General features: G+C 41.1%; 1 protein-coding gene across 1 annotated transcript; it reads right to left on the reverse strand.

The window, feature by feature from the left end:
* Positions 1 to 612: 612 nt before the first annotated feature.
* On the reverse strand, positions 613 to 5919 carry LOC311002692 (NLR family CARD domain-containing protein 3-like). The gene is made up of 9 exons (XM_083994131.1): positions 5608 to 5919; positions 5295 to 5429; positions 5154 to 5216; positions 3247 to 5038; positions 2950 to 3111; positions 2674 to 2847; positions 1829 to 1996; positions 1664 to 1710; positions 613 to 1152 (listed from the first exon to the last, which is right to left on the reverse strand). Exons 1-9 carry the CDS (start codon positions 5636 to 5638, stop codon positions 632 to 634), a joined length of 3093 nt encoding a protein of 1030 aa, XP_083850257.1. The 5' UTR covers positions 5639 to 5919; the 3' UTR covers positions 613 to 631.
* Between the last annotated feature and the right edge of the window lie 15111 nt (positions 5920 to 21030).

The raw sequence follows: 21030 nt of genomic DNA on the forward strand, positions 1-21030 counted from the left end.
AACACTAGCAAGTAAAAAGACAAAAACAGGTTTATTTACAGTGAAAACACATGATGGGAAATTCAAAAATCCTTGAGCAGGGATGTAAAAGTTTGGATGGTTAACCAGGAAACTTTAACTGCAATCGCTGTAGAAAACAGCAAATGTCCAGCTCTCAGCTGTGAAGGAGGAAGTCAGCTTATTTTGTAGGATTCATCCTCTTCAAAATAGTTCTTTAAAAAAAGTTGTTGAGATACTTTCACTCTGTGGTTGATATTAGCTTCTCTAGAACCACAACACTGGTTTGGTTTAAAGCAAATCCTCCACCACAAAAACCACCACCATGTCCAAAAAGATAAGTAAATAAATTGAAGGCTCAGCGCTGCAGATAAGTAAAATAGTACAGTGGCATGCAAAAGTTTGGGTGCCCCTGGTCAAAATGTCTATTAATGTGAACAGTTGTGCAAGTGGAAGATGAAATTATCTCCAAAGGGCATAAAGTTAAACGTGAAACACTCTTTTGCAATATTTTAAGCAATATCAGTGTATTATTTTTGTTTTCTACAGTTTTAGAGTGAAAAAGGGAAACAAATTTTAACAGATATTTTGACCAGGGGCGCCCAAACTTGCCACCATGATCTCAGGTAATCGTTTAGCTCAGGTAGATGGTGGAGTCCACCCAGGCCAGCTGAAACCCTGGGTAGACGGGCTCTGTGAAGGTGGTGCGGAAGGTGTGGAGGAGGGTCAGTGTCCCACAGGAGACCTGGTAGAAGGACAACGTCCCCGCCGACCAGTCCAGAAAGACGCCTACTCTGTTGGATCTGGGCGGGGTGGAGACATCGATGCCGGTGCCTCTGTGCAAGAGCCTGTATTTATCCTTGGTGCAGCTCAGGCCCCAGGAGGAGTCGTTTCGGCCCAACCAGCTGTCGTTGCCCTCTCCCTTCCTGCACATCTGTCTGTAGGCGACTCCTATGAAAGCTCGGCCGCACCACTCTGTCTCCCAGTAGCAGCGCCCGCTCAGGCCCTCCTTACACAACACCTGCCGCCAGTAATCGAACCGCTCCGGGTGATCCGGATGTGGCTGCTTGGTCCAACGCGTTGCTTTTGTGTCTCCCTCGGACAGAGACAGGTCTTTGTGTGCCGTGTTCGGGTCCAGGGTGAGTTTCCTGGTATCTGATAGAAGAGATTAAAGGAGACATATTACACCCATTTTCCACAACTTAAAATAGTTCCCAGGTGTCATAAAGACATGCCTGTGGCATGTTTCGGTCAAAATATCCCAAGGATCAAACATCACAGCTCTTTTCATCTGCTCAAAACAGCCCTGTTCAGAACGGCTGGTTTCAGTGCCTGTCCCTTTAAATGCAAATGAGCCACTGCTCACCCCGCCCCCTCTACTGGCAACAGTACTCACAGGTAGGGTGGTATTATGTAAATTCGATAACTAATGACATAATTGTATGACAACAGCTCATAAAACCACATGGATTTCAACCTCAGGAGCCTGCAAATTACAGATTTATTTGTCAATTCTCACATTTTGGGGACCGGAGGGCAAGCCAAACACTCTAATATATGTTAAAGTGCCTTCAAAAAGTGATATTTTCATAATATGTCCCCATTAAAACTTAAATCAGTAGCATATATGACTCAACAAGCTGAGTCTAAAGTGTTGTTCACTCACATTTCTTTGGACCTGGCTGTATCCTGGATTCATCGCACTGTTCCACACTAAGACAGACAGACAGAAGACAATTTCAAGTTTATTTGTGTATATAGCTAAAAGTCATTGGGCAATTTTACAGTTTTTCTTTTTAGGTTGATTGAAAATTCAGGCCGTAGCCACCACCTGAGTTTCTGCAGGCTGCATCGTGGGTCGTCCAGCAAGGTGGACAGCAGCTGCAGGCCGGAGTTTCCTGGGTGGTTGTAGCTCAGGTCGAGTTCCCTCAGGCCGGATGAGTTCAGAGCAGAAGCTAAGAAAGTGCAGCCTCTCTCCGATACTCTGCACAGCGGCAAACTTCCAAGAAAATACACACCAACATCAACATCATCATCTCATCAAACTTCATCTCTGTACACCTGTGGTGGAAAATTGCTATGATGGGTATTCTCCTTGTAATAAGTGGTAACATAGTCTTTGAAGTAGTTGTAGTAAGACCATGTAGCAATCCTGTTAACTCCATTAGTGGAGACATTTGTGTATTGACCATAATAAACCTGGGGGCAGAGGAAGGACACTAGGATGACCCATGTACAACCTTGTTTACTAACTGATCTAGGTTGTAAATTCCTATAAGGAAACCAACAACTGGGGTAGCCATTTGTTGAGTAACACATCTGTTTGATTGTTTTATTGTCTGAGAAAGCTAGAAGTGCTTGTAGTAATGTCTAACCAGAGTCATAAAGTGGGGTATAAGAAGGGGCTGCAATCTCTGTTCTTGGGGCACTACTCTGAACTGCTACTGCCATGTAGTTCTGTGTTCTGTTCCCTTCTCCCCTTCTCTGTGGAGAATGGAGAATAAACTTGGGTGCATGCTACCTCTCCTGTCTTGTTCTTTGACTTGCCACCGGCAGGGCCAATATTCCCACGACACACCAATGAGCGCAATGAATGAATGAGTGCATGTTCGGTTCTGTACTGTACACCAGTTTTGAATAATTAATCTGACATGAAATTTCACTCGGGGCACTCACCTGAGTATTTCCAGTTTGCAGCGAGGACTCCCCAGAACATCGGAGAGGCCTTCAATTCCCACGTCCTGAAAGTCGTTGTCAGAGAGGTCCAGTTCTTTCAGCTGGCAAGATGCTGTGCCGATAAATGAGGCCAGGGCTTTGGAGCTTTCCTCTGTTAGGCTGCAGCTCCTCAGTCTAAATGAACGTATGAAAATAAAGGAAAATTGTCCTACAGATCAAAAATAAAAACATCATTGACTTTCCGGGAAATGAGAAAGAAACATGTTGGATTTTGACCTTAATTTCTCCAGTTTACTGCTCTTCAGCCCACCAGAGAGCAGCTTTATGCCCACGTCTGTCAGGTTGTTGTTGCTCAAGTCCAGCTCTCTAATTTGGGATGAGCCAACCCCGTTTGCCAGGTTTTCACAGCAGGTCACAGTGAGATTACATGAGTTTAGACTGCAATAAGAAAGACAACACAAAAAAGATCATTAACATTGTGAAGAACTGTTGTCAAGGATTGTCCAAATGTTTAGCAACAAGAAGATGTGAAATCAATTATCTTTAATATCAGGAGCATATAAAAACACTTACTTTGCCACTTGGGCGTTTTTCACAACAGGCAGCAGCATCCGAAGCGCCTCCTCAGACCTGGCGTAGTTGCTCAGCTCGAACACACTCAGTTCCTCCTCTGAGGTCAGTAACACAAAGACCAGAGTGGCCCACTGTGCAGGAGACAGATTGGCTTTATTCAGACTGCCCGAGCTCAGGTAGCTCTGAATCTCCTCCACAAGGGAGTGGTCGTTCAGCTCATTCAGGCAGTGGAAGAGATTGAGGCATCGGTCTGGGGATGGACTTAACCTGATCCTCTCCTTGATGTGTTTAATGATCTCCGTTCTTGTCCTTTGGTTCGATCTGTTGTTGGTCATCAGATGCTTCAACAGTTTCTGATTAGACTCCAGAGACAGGCCGAGGAGGAAGCGTAGAAAGATGTCCAACTCTCCGTTTGGACACCGCAAAGCTTTTTCCACTGCTTCTTTGTAGAGGATGACCTCTGAGGAGTCCCTGGACAGGAAGCGCCTTGATATGGACGACTTCTTGACCAAGACGTTGATGTTGTCGTTGTGGAACATGAGGAAGACGTACAACGCCGCAAAGAACTCCTGAACGCTCAGATGAACGAAGCAGAACATCTTCCCCTCGCACATTGTCGGCTCTTCGTTGAAGATTTGTGTGTAGATTCCCGAGAACATTGAAGCTTGCGTGACGTCGATACCATTTAGTTTGAGGTCGCTCTCGTAGAAGATCAGTTGGCCTTTTTCGAGCTCTCTGAACGCCAGTTTACCCAGCGAGATGAGATTATCTCTCACCGTCGCATATGCAACGTTTGACTCTCTTCTTCCAGTCAATCTCTTCTTCATGGTCTCCACGTACAGAGACAAGAAGTGTATGTACATTTCGGTGAGGGTCTTTGGCGTGTCTTTACAGTCCATCGTTGCCAACTTCTTCTCAAGAACGTTCGCCGCCATCCAGCAGAAGATCGGTATGTGGCACATGATGTGAAGACTCCTGCAGGATTTCACATGCGCGATTACCCTGTTTGCCAAACGCATGTCACCGATTCTCCTCCTGAAGTACTCTTCTTTTTGCGGGTTGTTGAACCCTCTGACCTCAGTCACAAGATCGATGCAGTCCTCAGGGATCTGACCGGAAGCGACTGGACGGGATGTTATCCAAACAAGACTCAGAGGAAGCAGTCGTCCTCTGATGAGGTTGGTCAGGAGAACAGCAATTTTGGTTGGCTGAGTCACATCAGACATTATTTCACTGTTGTGGAAGTCCAAATTCAGACGGCTCTCATCCAGTCCGTCCAGGATGAAGAGCATTTTAGACTGACCGTTAGTTAAGATCCCTGTGTCTTTTGTCTCTGGGAATAGGACACTGAGAAGCTCCACAAGACTCAAGATTTTCTTTTTCATCAGATTCAGCTCTCGGAAAGAGAGGGGGAATACAAATTCCAGGTCGGTGTTTGCTCTCTCCTCAGCCCAGTCCAAGGTGAACTTATTGGTAGATACTGTTTTTCCAATGCCAGCTACTCCCCGTGTGATCACGGTCCTTATCGGGCGCTCTTGTCCAGGTGGAGAAACAAAGAGTTGATTGCAGTGGATTGATTGCTCCTGGGCCACTTGCTTCCTGGAAACTGCCTCAATGTGTCTCACTTCGTGTTCCGTATTGACTTTAGCATTTCCTCCCTCGGTGACGTAGAGCTCTGTGTAGATTTTACTGAGAGAGATTTTGTTGGAGTCTGTCATCCCCTCAGGCAAGTGGCTGAACCTTTTCTTCAGAGTCACTTTCAGTCTCTGTTGACAGTGTGGGACTTTGTTGTCTGAAGGAGGAAAAAAGCATTGGGAGGTTATTTAGGTTTTCAAGTTTATCAAGATGTTCTGGCGATATGTTGGACACTACATGTGAGAAAGTAATGGGCTTTAAGAACGACTCACTTTGAGGCTGCAGAACCTCATTGTTGTTTTCACTGTCAAGGTTTAGAGCTTCTTTTAATGAACCTGCAAAAGGAGAAAAGAGGTCAGCATCGCCCAAACCAGACTCTAAGGTACTACTCACACATTTGATATAGTACCTACCCTGTTCTTGGCCTGCATAGGTGATGACACTGATGTTTACGGTTCCAAAGGTAGAATTATTAAAGGAGGGATTGACCACACAGCCGCCACTCTGAGCACTGATACTGGGACAGAAGCGAAGAGAGGAAACTGACTCTGTGGGGCAAAAAAAAAACCAAACTCAGTTTAAGCAGTTTAGTGCAAAAATAAGCAGTAATGAATGATCACAGGAGCAAATGTTTGACATGACAATCGTAAGACCTGTTAGAGGGTTTTACAGGTCTCCAGTTTACAGTTTTAGTATTGAATTCAACGTCTTACAGTAAGACCTCACCTGTTTCAGCGGCAACACTTTCTTGCTCCATTGTCTTTGTAAGTCGAACATTATAGCTTTTTGAACCTTAGATGTTTCCAATCAGTTGATGCTCCTCATCTTCATCAGGGTCTCAGAAAACAAGAGGTAGACTGTCCTGTACAGTGTCTTTGACTTGGCTCCAGACACTCAGGTATCTGTTCACACAAACCACATCAAACAGTAAACAACTATCTTTCAGAGACATGATGTTTATAATCCATCAAGGTTATTAAAATGCAAAGAAAACTCTTACCTGCCTTAAAACAGTGTTTTGTTAACGACTGTGATTGCCATCTGATTCACACACTGACAACAGTGCTGATATAAGCAACTGTTGCCTTCTTCCTCCCTGGTTAAGGCTCACGAAAACGGAAGCTGGCGTTTCCTGTCTGCACAGTATTTACATGAAGTTCTTGTATGAACCACAACTTTTAATGACAGTTTCATTTTCTATGAAATGATCTTGTTTCAAAAACCAGCAGCAACATGTTTAGATTTCCTTTACTGGCAAATGATTGATTGATTGATTGATTGATTGATTGATTGATTGATTGATTGATTGATTGATTGGCATTGATTTTGTCAATACACAAGAATAGTAGCCTTTTTTTACATAACATTATAAGCATTTGACTTTTTGCAAGAAACTTAAAGTAATAGGGAGTGTATTTTATCAAATGGGGCAAACAGATCAACTGAGGGCGCCATTACCACAGCCTTCCACACAGCTCTGTCCCATCTTGAGCCCCCAACTATGTCAGAATGCTTTTTGTTGATTTTAGCTCAGCATTTAATACCATCATCCCTGACGTGAGGACTTCCAGAGGTTGACGGGTTGGTGGACAGACAATAACCTTTCTCTTAATACTGATAAAACCAAGGAGCTGGTTAGTGATTTTAGAAAACATAGAGCAGAGCTGGCCCCACTTTGCATCAACAGGGTCAGGGTGGAGAGGGTCTCCACCTTCAAATTCCTGGGGGTACAGATCTCCGAGGACCTCACCTGGACAGCAATACCACAGCCATAGTGAAGAAGGCCCAGCAGCGAATGCACTTCCTGAGACTGTTGCAGAGGAAAGGCCTCAACCAACAGCTGCTGGTCACCTTCTACAGCTCCACCATCGAGAGTGTGCTGACGCAGTGCATCTCCCTGTGGTACTGTGGCTATTCGGCTACAGATAAAAAAGCCCTACAGAGAGTGATAAAGATGGCAGAGAGAACCATCGGCCGCACTCTGCCCACCCTGCAAGACACTGCAACCTCCCGCTGCCTCCGCAGAGCCCGGAACATCATAAAGGACCAGTCACACCCAGGCCACAGTCTGCTCTCCCTCCTTCCTTCTGGCAGAAGATACAGAAGCCTCAAATCACGCACCAATAGACACAAAAATAGCTTCTACCCCTGGGCCATCAGACTTATTAACCACAGTCAAAATAACCCTACACTACTGCACTAAACCCAGCACTTTCTTAATGTCAATGTGCAATATCTATTTATTCTACAGGTTCTATACTGATTTTTAATAATTGGATGATTTTTTTTCTCCTGTGAGCATGCATGTGTGTCGCTGAGGATGTCCTTTTAGCCTTTTTTATTTGTCCTTTTTAGCCCTGGAATGGATGTGGCACCACAAATCTCCTTGCACTTTGTTTGTTGCAATGACAATAAAGGCTATTTGATTTGATTTGATTTGATTTGATTTGATTTGAAATAATGTTCATTGTGTACATACAAGTCATTCTTCTTCCTGTCTCATCATAAACTCTTCTTTGACTTAAAACATTGGTTTAAAAGTAATATATTAGCATTTCACATCAGTATTTAACAGCAAAAACTTCAAAATTTAAAATCACATAGAATTTACAAACACAAAAATATCTGAAAAGAATTTAAAAAACAAAACCTGATTGATAGTTTAAGATAACCTGAAACTGATTTTAACTTTTTACATTAAGAAGCAAGTTAAGAAACAAATTAATGTGTCTGTTGCTATCCATACTAACACTCACAACACTAACTAAATAATAGTTTTGCAGGTATTCTTTACTTTACTTTACTTTATTTCTCACGACCACGCAAGTGGTATGGAGCACAAACAATAAAACAGTACAAATAATCAGACATAGCAAGAGGCAGTGGAGGCTGTACATACTTTGTACATACATCTCTGACCAGGACAGAGCAAAAACTATCACTTAAACAGAGGAAGGACACGTTTCAGAAAAGCGTTTCTTTCTTCCTATTATATTTCAGTCTGGAGACTGGGGTGGTTGAGTGAAAAAGACTGACAGACCTCTCCAGTCCTAGAGCTACTCTGTTATCATGGCTTAAATCAGTTAATTATAAAGCACTTTGTAACATTGTTTTAAAAACTGCTATGCAAATTGAGATTTGAACTTATTATATTATAATGCATTTATGTCTGATCCTGAGGTGGGCAGTGTCCAAGGTCCTCCTCCACCTCCTCCTTCTTCTCCCCTTCCTTCTTCTTCAGGTCAGATTTGGTGTCTGAATCTTCAAAACAAAATAAAAACATTTCTGTACTGACTTTTATGGCCAGAGATTAAATTGTTTCATGGCTTTTTGTGCCTGTAAACTTACCATGTATTATATTGGTCTTCAGAATCTGTGAAGGCTCCTCTGGATGTGGCAGTGCACGCTGGCCTCTACGGGAAAAATCAAGAGATCAAAGCAGAGCCAGCTGGATGACTTCCTCCGTGGATATGATAGCAGCAGCAGAGAAGTCATTGTTGCAGTGAGTTACTTAAGCTAGTAGCAAAGAAGTTAGCCTGGGCATGATTGGCTCTCTATTTGTGCATGTGAGAGCCTATAATTTACAGAAGGAATTAGGGAGTAATAATTAGTACTTTTCTGTTCCTCTCCGCTTTTCTATCTTGTGTGACCTCTGAGGTGCTCCATTTAGGATTCCAGGACTCTGATGCTGAGATGCAGATATGCGGCCCTTAGTCACAGGAACTACTGATCAAACATAAAAACAAAACAAAAACCGGTTACAATTACATCAGTTTTTCATCAGTTAATCACACTGAAAGTACTCGACTATGTCATGGAAACGACAGGCTATTTACTCTGTAATTACCATACCATAATTGACCATTATTTCTGGGCTATTTCTACACAATTAAAAGTTATTTCCTGGCTGTATTTCTCGATATTCCTATGAAATTGACCGTTATTTGTAGGCTATTTCTTGACATTACTATGCAATTAATTGGGGAAGTCCCAATTAATTGCCCCTAATTGTCCCTAATTAATTTCTCAGTTATTTTTTTTATATTATGACATAATTAAAAGCCTGTAAATTAAAGGGTTACCCAAAAACCATTTAAAAATATGAATTCAGGGGGCGGTGCGTGGCGCAGTGGGTAAAGCGGCCGCCCCATGTAGAGGCTACAGTCCTCACCGCAGGCGGCCCCGGTTCGAATCCTGCGTCGGGCAGCCCTTTAATAAAGGCAAAAAGCCGAAAAATATACTTAAAAAATAAATAAATATATATATATATATATATATTAGGGCCGGGACTTTAACGCATTAATTACGATTAATTAATTACACAAAAATTAACGCGTTAAAAAAATTAACGCATTTTAATCGCACTTATTAAAAAAAATGTGTGTCTACGTGCGGTGCGCCCGCACGCGAGAGAGGCTGCAGTTTGAGAGGCTGACTGGCAGAGGTGAGAGCTGGTGAAACGCTAGCATGGTTATTTAAAACACCATCTCTGATCTCTGCCTGCACATAGATACACAGACACGGGCGCACGCTAAATGCGCTATATAGCGCTAATTGCTCAGCTGCAGCGCTATATCTATGACCTGTCACTGTCACAGGTGCATCTCATCTCATTATGATAGGACTTCACCCTCAGAGCTGTCTGTATTCAGACTGTCCTGACCTGTCCCTGAACATCACACAGGGACAACATGGAGCTGCCTGTGTGATTGGTTACTGAGTTTTATTAATGTTTACATCAGGCTTAGTTCAACAAATCAGTTTATGCTACTGTGATTTAAGTAGCCTAGTTAAAGCAGAAGTAATTGATCCGGTCGTTTTCGCTAATGCTGCGTTCGAGGCAGGCTTTTCAAATCATAAATTACAGCTTCAAGTCACAACTTACGACTTTGTAGCGTTCCAGGCAACCCACTCGTGTTTTTCCGACCTGTTTTACCTGTGAAAGTCACTATAACGGCCACTCGTAACTTCTGACCCGTGAACTCGTACCAGATCAAACTGGTACGACTTCACACAGGTCGGAAAAACACGAGTTACGAGTTTTCCTTGAACGCACCAAGGCTGCACACACAGCCCTGCATGCCGTTCTCTCTCCTCATTGGATAAAAACTGTAGGATACGATAAATGTTTTCTCCTCGGCTCAGAGCAGAGCAGAGCAGAGTGACTGACAGACCCGTGTTTCGGTCCAAACACTCTATGTAAGTGATTGCTGTCGGAAGATATAACTATTTAAGACTTATATTAACACAAATATATCACTTACTTCTGCTTTAAATACTACAGTAATCATCATATTGTATTGGAAGGAAAGACCATTCTGTATGTATCAAATATCGATTAATGAATTAATCGATAATTTGCATCCCTAGTCTGTTGGTCTTGGTTAAGTACCACCTTGAATGCTTAATGGTATACTAAAATCCATGTGAAAAAAAAAATGCTTCTCACTGTTCTCAGGTCAAATATTTATATACGATTAATTGCGATTAATTAATTACAAAGCCTCTAATTAATTCGATTTAATTTTTTTAATCGAGTCCCGGCCCTATATGAATTCAGGGCTTTTTGTGGACCCCCTACCCCCACCCCCACCCCCACTTACCATATTTTATGAAGTGCCCCATTTTCTTCCAGATTTGGATCTGTAGGTTGTTCACATGTTTGGGAACATCTATTTGTACTTTTGGAAGTTGTTGTGGACCTGGCAGTGCATTCTTAACTCTGGAAAATAAATTAATATTTTAAAGCATAGCAAGCTAGCTAACTAGCTTCATCTGTGTAAGATAAATTGTTGTTGGCAGTTGATTACAATGAGTTACTGAAGCTAAAGACACTGAGGGTAGCCAGGACATGATTGCCTCTCTATATGGGCATGTGATAATCTGTATAATTTACTAAAGGAGGGAGGGATTAATAATACATACCTTTCCATTTCAGTCTTAAAGTTCTGAAAATAAAACAAAATAAATACATGAGGCTTCAGATCACATTGTATAAATCAAATCTTTTAGTTTTAATTACTACCTGTATGGACGAGTTGTCAGCCTGTAAGTCTTCCACATCTTTCACATTGTCACACAGTGAATATGTGGCTCTGCTCATCTCTGTGATCTTATGCATCATACGAATCTTCTCAGTCTCTTCTTTGTTTAACGCCGCTAATCTGGCTTCTTCTTCTCTATCAAGAAAGTCATGAAGCTCCTGAAAGTTCTTCTTGATCTTCTCCTCAGTGTCACGGCTCTGAATCTGTGAGTCACAGTAAGAACAAGGGGTCATCCTATTGTTGTCTACTTCTTCATGTGTTTAAAAAACTGTACAGCTGCTGACAAACCTCAATCTGCTCAATTGATGATTCACAGAACCACTTGATGTTTTCAAAATCTTCATTCTTCTCTTTGAGTGAAGTCTGGGGGGGAAAAAACTCCCTTGAATTTAATGAAGAAACAGATCCTCTACTGTTAACACAATTACAGTAATTTAGCACTGACAGTGTTGTGTTACAATTAAACACAATACTACATAAAGTTTACATTAAATTAATTTCTCTTTGAGGATTAATAAAGTAATTTGTATTTGTATTCGTATTTAAAGTGACCTCACTTGATATGAATCATTTCTGTGTCCTCCTGATGGATCGACCTGATTTCTGTAAGCTTCAATTAAACTCTTCAGGACAAAATTAATTGGAGGATCGCAAACACTGTGGACTTGCTGGCAGAGTGGGCATTTCTGAGAGATTTCATCCTGCCAGGATCTGTGTATACAGGCCTTACAGTAGCTGTGGCCACAATGCAGCATCACAGGATCAGTGAAAATACATTTACAAATTGGACAAGAAATTATGTCTGTATAAGTTAAGTCGAATTGTTTTTTTGTCTCCCTCACAGCAGACGTTGGTGGCTGCTCCACAGGTGGATCTGATAATGCTGCAAATCAAAGAAACAATTTATTATGAAATGTTGCTGAATTATAATAAAAAAGGGTTCAGAACGGCAGAGTGTGACACTCAATTAGTTAAGTTAGTTAGTCTTAGTTAAAATTATAACAAAACAGTAAGAAGACAGCGCAACTTGATAGTGAATAATTATCCATGAAAAACATACAGGTAGGAAACTTCAGTTACCTTCTGTTAACTGTGATACAAGGTCATTACGGTTCATTCTAATGAAAATGTCCGCTGTAGTCTCCACAGCACCGTCTTTCTCATAAACCTGCATCATTATGTCCACTGTGTCCTCTCTGTTAGCTCCCTGCAGCACGGACCTTAGGATGGATCGACATCCTTCTCTCTGATTCTGGGTCACGTACCACTGAAATGTCTTCAGCTCACGATCAGTCAGATCATCCAGGTGATCTTTCAGTATTTTCCGCACAGGTGTTGTCGATGTTGACACTCTGAAGCTAGAAAGTAATTACATCTGCATTATTAGAGCAGGGAATTGTCTGGGAAATGTAGAAAAACAAGTAGCATCATGTATATGAATAAATCTGTAATTAAATAAAAAATAAAACCTGTCTACATCTTTATAAATATACACCATCAAAAGTTTGGACACACCATCGTTTTTCTTTATTTTGATTACTTTCTACATTGCAGTTTCAAACTGAAGACATTAAAACTATGAAGGAACAACACATAAATAATTATATAGTAAACTCATCAGCTTCCTTAGGTCGAAACTTGGAACAGTTTTCCAACAGTCTTGAAGGACTTCCCCGAGGTGCTGAGCACTTTGCCTTCACTCTGTGGTCCTCCCATCCCAAACCATCTCAGGTGATATAAAGATAACACTTTTGTTTTAATTAACATTTTTATGTTTACAACATAACTCCATATGTGTTCCCTCATAATTTGATGTCTTAAGTATAACTCTGCAATGTAGAAAGTAATAAAAATAAAGAAATACCATTGAATGAGAAGGTGTGTCCAGTTTTAACTGGTAGTATAAATATATGTTTTTTGTTGATTGTATATATGTTTTTTTTTCTTTTTTTTTTCCAACTCAGCATCTACCATTATATATAATTGTTATGATTTTGATTTTACATTTCATTGGAATTTGTGTGAGTTTAAGTCATTGAACATATGGTCCTAGGTTTCCAGAGTCAATTCAACTTTGGAAAAGATAAATATTCATTTATTTAATCAGAAATGACTTGTTCAGTGTTAAACCTACTTGACACTACAGGTTATTTCAAACAGTTACTTGTGTATTTCCAGTGGATGTTAAAACTCTACTGTACTCTACAGAGTAACTTTTGAGTGGTGTCCAATTCTTTACTTTACCATGTTCAGCTAAGACTAAAAAATAAAACATAACATGTTTACTGGGGGACAAATGTCAAACAAAATTATTTTTGATTAAAAATAAACAAATAAAACATTAACCTTCAAGGTTTAGTTTGGCTCTGATTTGAATGTTTACAAGTTTCATAGCAATTATAATTACGACAATAGCTAAATAAATAATATTTCCCCAATATCTTCTGCCAGAAACAAAGACATACAACTTACCTATGAGTGTCAATCATGTCTGCAGCCTGGAAGTCATATATCTGTCTCTGGGAGGAGTCAGTCAGACCTCTCAACTGGTTGCGGTTCTTCTCATTTCTCCTTTTATTCTCTTTCTTAGTCAATTCAAATTTCATCCGCTGCTGAACAGATAAGGAGACATAAGAGTAAAATTGATGGCAAAAAATGTAACAATCAAATCACTGTAATCCCCAAAGTAATCAACAATATGCAATGCAATGCAATACGTTTCCACAACAACTTACATGTGTGGGATCTTGATCTGTCTTTTGCCGTGTTCTGAAGACGCTGTCGTCCACATTGAAGGTGTCGGTGAACACACTTGTTCTGTTGACATCTAAGTTTAGTTCAGGAGACAGAGGGAGAGGAAACACCTATCATTTGTAATTTTTCATAACACATCACAACATTACAGTGTAACTTTTTTCAACCTTCCACAGACTGCACTGAAATATACAGAATCAAAAGAGAATAATTTTACCATTATCAAATCTGATGGTGAAGACACCAGCGTTCGGCTGCTGTACCACTTCTTCAAAGACATCTGCATCCACCTCAGTTCCTGTCTCATCATAAACTCTGACGCCTTCACTGACAGGCAGGATGCAGAATTTCTGAAACGCTTATGGGAAAAAAATACATAAACAGGACAGTAACTTTCACTAATCAACTTTAAATACAACTCTACTAAGCTGACCAAAAGAGTCAAACTTTAATTGCTGACGGCCAGCCATACAATAGCTTGCCAGAAAGAGAGAGAGGACACCTCAACACACTCAGTTTTCTTACAATGGTACAGTGTCACTGTGGCTTACCAGAATTCAAGAATTCATCCAGGCATGGCTCACGTATCTTCACATATTGCTGTTCATTATTGATTTTTGTTTTAATCAACATGATGGTATCTGCAAAAACAGCAAATTAAAATCAACATTATGATCTACAAGTTAAACAACAGTATAAGATCCTACTGGCATACGGTAATAGGTAGATTGTTTTCAACGAAGCCCGCGAAGAATCAATCCATGGAGCGGTGGATAACATTATTTATCACATACGATGTGTATATTTGTGTAGTCTTATCTGTCATGAATGAGATTACAGGTTACAGGGAGCGTTTGTGTTGTGGTGCCACAAAGACAAGATCTTAACACCTCTTTCACTGCAACACCAGTAGCTCGAATCAATTTTTTGCAGGTGTAAGGCTCCAAATTATGTATTGCAATGGCTATGGGTATTTTCAAATAGTAAAAAGGACTGGTTAAGGTCAAGTCTTAAAAATATAACTCTGGTGAGTGGCATTATGTCATTTTGAGACAGAAAACACCTTGGTGCATAATGTCTTTATTATGCACACAAGCCAGATATAAATCATGTTAATTACAGTATATCTAACAACAATATTGGACATACAACATATTGACAATGATATGGCCGCGAAATCTGTTATCCTCTCACAAATACACACCATTGCTATTAGCTCTAACAAACGGTCAGTTTATTTGTTCGTAATTGGTGTTTGATCCTCCATTAAAGCAGTCTGTAGAGCCAGCTTTAACAGACTGTGCGCGCTCCCGCGGACGGAAATCAGTTTGGCGAGCAATCACTTTTTGGCACGAAACCGAAAGTGTAATGCCGATTTCAAAACTACTCAAAAACATCGACTGTTTGCCTACGTGGGAACTAATTCACTTCAAACTACATGTGTACTACTCAGGACAACAACATGCCCTCGCTGACATTAACGTTAACCTCGTGCGATTATTGTTCACTTCGCTCCGCGGTTCACAAAGTTTAAGGCGCGCCCACAATAGAGTCGTGCGTAAACATACAGTACCGTCGTATTTTGCGATGGAGTAGGGCAGGCTACACCCGCGAACAGGTCCAGGAGGAGAGAGTAGAAAAGACTAGGATCTACAACTGCAAAAAGTGCAGCAGTTAAACTGCCTATGGGGTCTAGCGAGCGAGACTGAAGGGGCACGGAAAAGCAGGAGTGGACGGTGTCAGTGCCCGATCCGTACCCGGAACACGACGTAGCTGTAGGCTAGTGTGTGTACGTCGGTGATAGGGGGTCTGATCTGAGAAGAGCGTAGGCTACTATTGGCCAAATGCCGGAAGAATGAATGAATACAAAAAAAAGTATTTTCTTCTTCTTTTGGTGTGGCAGACTAGACGTATGGAAGGCGTATTGCTGCCCCCGCCAGGAACGACCCAGTGAATGAAGATAGATACTCCATCAGTTTTAAAGGAGCTGCCTGTAAGAAATATATGGCAACTAAAACCACTCAACAGGCCTATGTCACCAGAGAAATGTGAATTTGAAATAGGCCCCTACTGATCTGACGACAATAGGCTACAGCCTTAAAAAATGTATATGCAGCCTGCAAATCATGTTTATGTTTTGATTTTGTTTTGGTCTGTTGCGCGGCGCCTCCCTGCTCTCTCCCAATCAGAGTCAGTGGCATTTCGGTATCCAGGTTGCCAGTTAGGTGACCACTGAGCTGTAGTTATAGTAGTATGTAGTATGTAGTAAAATGCAAAAACTCTTACCTGCATTAAAACAGTGGTTTGGGTAGGGTTAGGGGTAGTCCAATGAATCTAATAATTAGTAAAGTAAGATCTAATGAGTAAGCTAACTGTGCAAAAGTGGATGCTAAAGTGAACCTGAGTAATTTTACAGATATTTTATTATCATGGATATGTCCAGGCCGAATTTGACCTTCAGGTACCTCAGGCACCAGACTGGAAAACTAATTATATTTCACTAATAGCCTATGTCATAATGGTTATACACCCCATCCAAATACAACTGTTTTTGGCTCATTTTGATTTCACCCAGACCTAGGGGTGTGCATCTCTCCAATACAAGACGATTCAATACCTATCCCGATACATGGGGTACGATACGATTCAGGAATGATACATTTTAAAATGGAATGAATTAATTAACATGTCAATACTATAAATGTGGCATTTCCTTCAAAAAGATTTATCAAAGACTAGAGAAGTGTATTTGTAACTTTTGTCATGTTTATTAGTGCAACATGTAACAACAACGTAAGAGCCCTCCAAAGCTCAATATTCAATTTTTATTGAAAGAAACAACAAAGAGCAAACAAACAGCTGCTCCATTGCTGCACTTTTCTTCCTGCCGTTATAAATAAACACACACACACACACACATACACTGTGCTAACGCCGCGCAGCATTCGCAGCTAGATCATCCAGTGTTGAACTGTTTTTCTATAAAGTGCAGTCAAACACCTGGCTGAAGAGAGAGGAACAGCAGAGTTCCTCTGACAGCTCCTCTGTGGAGCTGCAGGAGAAGCGGCTGGAGAGCAGCAACGTCCTTTTGTTTATATAGCAGCGCCATTGTTATAGGCGATACACGTCTATGTCTACGACTCTGCGTACGTTTGTCCTCTGATCTTCTTTCACGAGGAATGTGCTGCGTCACTGGCACATACTGTCAGTCCTCCTGTGAGCGAGCCAGCGCTGCAAAAGAGAGAGGGAGACGGTCACAGAGGGAGATGCAGTTTCCAGAAGCTGCATCAGCAACATTAAACCGATTTATAACTTTGTAATCGGGCCATCGGCCGGTTCAAGCAAAGACGGTTTATTATCTTTGGTTCAAGCTACTTTGAGACCGATTCATCAGTCCGTCTACCGATGCACTGGCATCTTTTAAATCAAAATTGATTTTCTGATTCAAATCGGTTTTCATTACACCCCTACCCAGTTGAAACATATAAAAAAAGTGAAAAAAAAAGTGAATAACCAAGTGTAACGGATGTGCACTCACTCCACCCATAAAAGACGTGCTAACCAACCCGCCAAGTGATTGTCAACCTCTTGGCGAAGAGGTTAGCATCGTCGCCTCCGGTGCGGGAGGTCGTAGGATCGAACCCCACCTAGGGCAGGCCGTGAGAAACACAACGCAGAGGGCCAGATATGACATCGGTTACACAAGTATAACATAGACCCAAATTTGTAATAACTAGGATTAGATGTATGTTTGTGGTGTCAAACTAAGAAAAAATGAACAAAAACCACAACAAACAAACTTCTTGGGGCTGGACGCTCCAGAAGGAAGTCACCCCAAAGATAGTAGGCCTATATGGTAAAAAGAGTGCACACTTCACCCTTAGAAACCCCTTCATCTTTATGTAAACAACCAGGACCATCACAACAGATTTCAGTTTTTCTTTTTTTCCGAGCTGGAATACAAGGGCGTAAACATGGTATGGACATTGGGGGGTACAAATGAGATCCCTTCCTCAGAATCTTCTAGAGCATCCTAATCTTCTCACCTTCAAAGCACTTCATAACCTGGCTCCCTCCTTCCTCACTGACCTCCTCGCCCCCCACTCTCCTAACCGCTGCCTCCGCTCCTCTGATGCAAACCTCCTGTCATTACCCCCCATGACCAAGCACCAGACCTGGGGCAACAGAGCCTTCAGTGTCGCTGCCCACTCTCTCTGGAACTTCCTTCCCAAACCCATCCGCACCTGCTCTGACCTGTCCACCTTTAAAACCTCACTCAAAACCCACCTTTTCAAACTTGCTTTTAATGCTTAATGTTGCCTGTTTTATTCTTAATTGTTATAATGTTCTTAATGTTTTAATGCTTTTCTGTGCTTCTTGTGTTACTTTTTACTTCCCGTATAGTGTCTTTGAGTTCATGAAAAGTGCTTTATAAATAAAATGTATTATTATTATTATTATTATTGTTGTTAATAGTTTTGCAGGTATACCTTGTACTATATTTCAGTCTGGACAAAAGTGATTAAGCAAAGACTGACAGACATTGCCTAGAGAGCAACTAGGTATAATGGCTAAAATGATTCCAATATGCACCTGACATCTCTACGTCCGTTCCCGTGCCAGGCAGTGACCACATTTGCCTAGTCTTCCTCCTCATCATCATCTCTACACCCCTGTGAGTGAATGGGTGGTGGGTTTTCAGGATTCTTCTGCCTGGTATCTGTGACTGTTGCCATGGTCACATCAGACACAGAGGGCTGAGGAGATGCAGAAGTGGTGCCCATATCCACTGGAGCTATTGATGAAACATCAGGACAAAACAGAAACATTTCTGTACTGATTTTCCTGGCCAGAGGCTCAATGTAAATTATTGCATGTTTTTTTATGCCTGTAAACTTACCATGTTTTATGATGCTCTCCATCTTCCTCCAGATTTGAACCTGAAGGTTTTCCACGTGTTTGGGAACATCTATTTGTACTTTTGGAAGCTGTTGTAGACCTGGAAGTGCATTCTTAACTCTGGGGGGGGGGGGGGGGGGGGGGGGCAGGACATGATTGTCTGCGAAAATCTGTATCATTTACTGAAGGAATGAAGGATTAATAACACTTACCTTTCCATTTCAGTCTTAAAGGTCTGAAAATAAAACAAAAGAAATGCATGAGGAGGCTTCAGATCTCATTGTATAAATCAAACCTTTTAGTGTTAATCAGTACCTGTATGGACGAGTTGTCAGCATATAATTCTGCCATTTCTTTTGCAATGTCAGAGAGTGAGTATGTGACTCCGCTCATCTCTGTGATCTTTTCCATCATGCGAATCTTCTCAGACTCTTCTTTTTTTAACGCCGCTAATCTAGCTTCTTCTTCTCTATCAAGAAAGTGGCGAAGCTCCTGAAAGTTCTTCTTGATCTTCTCCTCAGTGTCACGGCTCTGAATCTGTGAATCACAGTAAGAACAAGGGGTCATCCTATTGTCATCTACTTCTTCATGTGTTTAAAACTGCTACTTTTAAAACTGCTGACAAACCTTAATCTGTTCAGTTGATGATTCACAGAACTGCTTGATGTTTTCAAAATCTTCTTGCTTAACTTTTTTGGGTGGTCTGAAATAAAATTCACTTGAACTGGTGCTGAAACAGATCAGAATATTGTTGTGTTTCATAATCACAATTTGCACTGACAAGAGTTAAGAGTGCAGAATTACAATGATTTAGCACTGACTGGTAGAATTTCCCATAAAATAGACCTTCAATACATTTAAAGTGACCTCACCTGATATGAATCCTTTTTTCTAATGGATCGACCTAATTTCTTGCTATGTAAGTCTGCAGGGCAAAATTAACTGGAGGTTCACGAACACGGTGGACTTACCTGTGGCAAATAAACTGGTCATTTCCCAGAGGTCTTAACCTTCCAGGATCAGAAGAAATGTTGTCGGTGGAAGTTGAGTTATATTTTCTTTTTGTGTTTCTCACAGGTGGGGTAAGTGGCTGTTCCATAGCTAATCAAAGAAACAAGTTATTATGAAATGTTGCTGGGTTATCATAAAAATGGTTCAGAACAGCAGTGTCGTGTAACACTCAATTAGTTACAAATTACAGCAAAATAATAATAATAATTTTAAAAAACGCCGGCACAACTTAATAGAGAATAATTATCCATGAAAAAAGTTAAACATTGAATTATCATAGGTTATAGGTTGACATACAGGCAGGAAACTTCCATACTACTACACCAGTTTACCTTGTATTAACTTTGATGCAAGGTCATTATACTTCATTTCAAATAAAATGTCCACTGTAGTGTCCACAGCATCGTCTTCCCCATAAACCTGCACCAGTTTGTCCACAGTTCGCTCTCTGGTAGCCCCCTCCAGCTGTGACCTCAGGGTGGGTCCACATCCTGGACTCTCATAATCGACCAAGTGCCACTGAAATGTGTGGAACGCATCCTCCGTCAGATCATCCAGATGATCTTTCAGTATTTTTTTAATTCGCACTGGTGTTGTCATTCTTGACTGCGAAATATAGAAAAACAAGTAGCATGAATAAATACGTAATAAAATAAAACCCCTTTATATCTTAATAAATATATGTCTTTTGTTGGCTGTATATAGCCTACGGTTTTTTCCCCACTCAAGATCTACAGTACCATTATATAGAATTGTTATGATTTTGACTTTACATTTCATAGGATTTTATGTGAGCATAATTTAAGAGCACCATCTTGCCAGAGTCAATATAACGCTAAAGGAGTCCATTTTGACACAGGTCAGTGAACATATGATCCTAATACAGAGAGTAAAATTTACATTAAACATAGAGTTAAGTTTCCTGAGTCAGTTCAACTTCAAACAAAGGTCTCTGCATGGGCCTGAGTAAGACAATGAGTAGGGACCTTATTTCAAAAGGTCCCATGTGTTGGACATATTCTGATATTCACAACAGCAAAAATCAATTATTAATAACACTATAGCAAGATCTGCTCAACGTCCACAAATACAGCTGTCAGTAGCATCTCTACAACCCTTCACCTCAAGAAGAGCCGACTGAGAGACCGTGAGTCAGACAGAGAGAGAGAGAGAGAGAGAGAGAGAGAGAGAGAGAGAGAGAGAGAGAGAGAGAGAGAGAGGTTTCCCTCCATGTTATTAATTATCTGTTTTACTCGGACATTTCACTCAGAGGACAGCGCTGCTAATCGCCGCGCAACGAAAATCGCGCGTGCTGAGAAGTGCCTGCCTGCCGAGAAGTGCATGGGTATGCGGGGGATGGCAGAGCTGACTTTGGACCTGCCGAATAATGCATCCCCTGGCTACAGTATTTAGCCATATAAGAGAAATGTTTAAATGAAGA

Source organism: Trachurus trachurus, assembly GCF_905171665.1.
Source record: "Trachurus trachurus genome assembly, chromosome: 19".
In the NCBI taxonomy this organism is placed as follows: domain Eukaryota; kingdom Metazoa; phylum Chordata; class Actinopteri; order Carangiformes; family Carangidae; genus Trachurus; species Trachurus trachurus.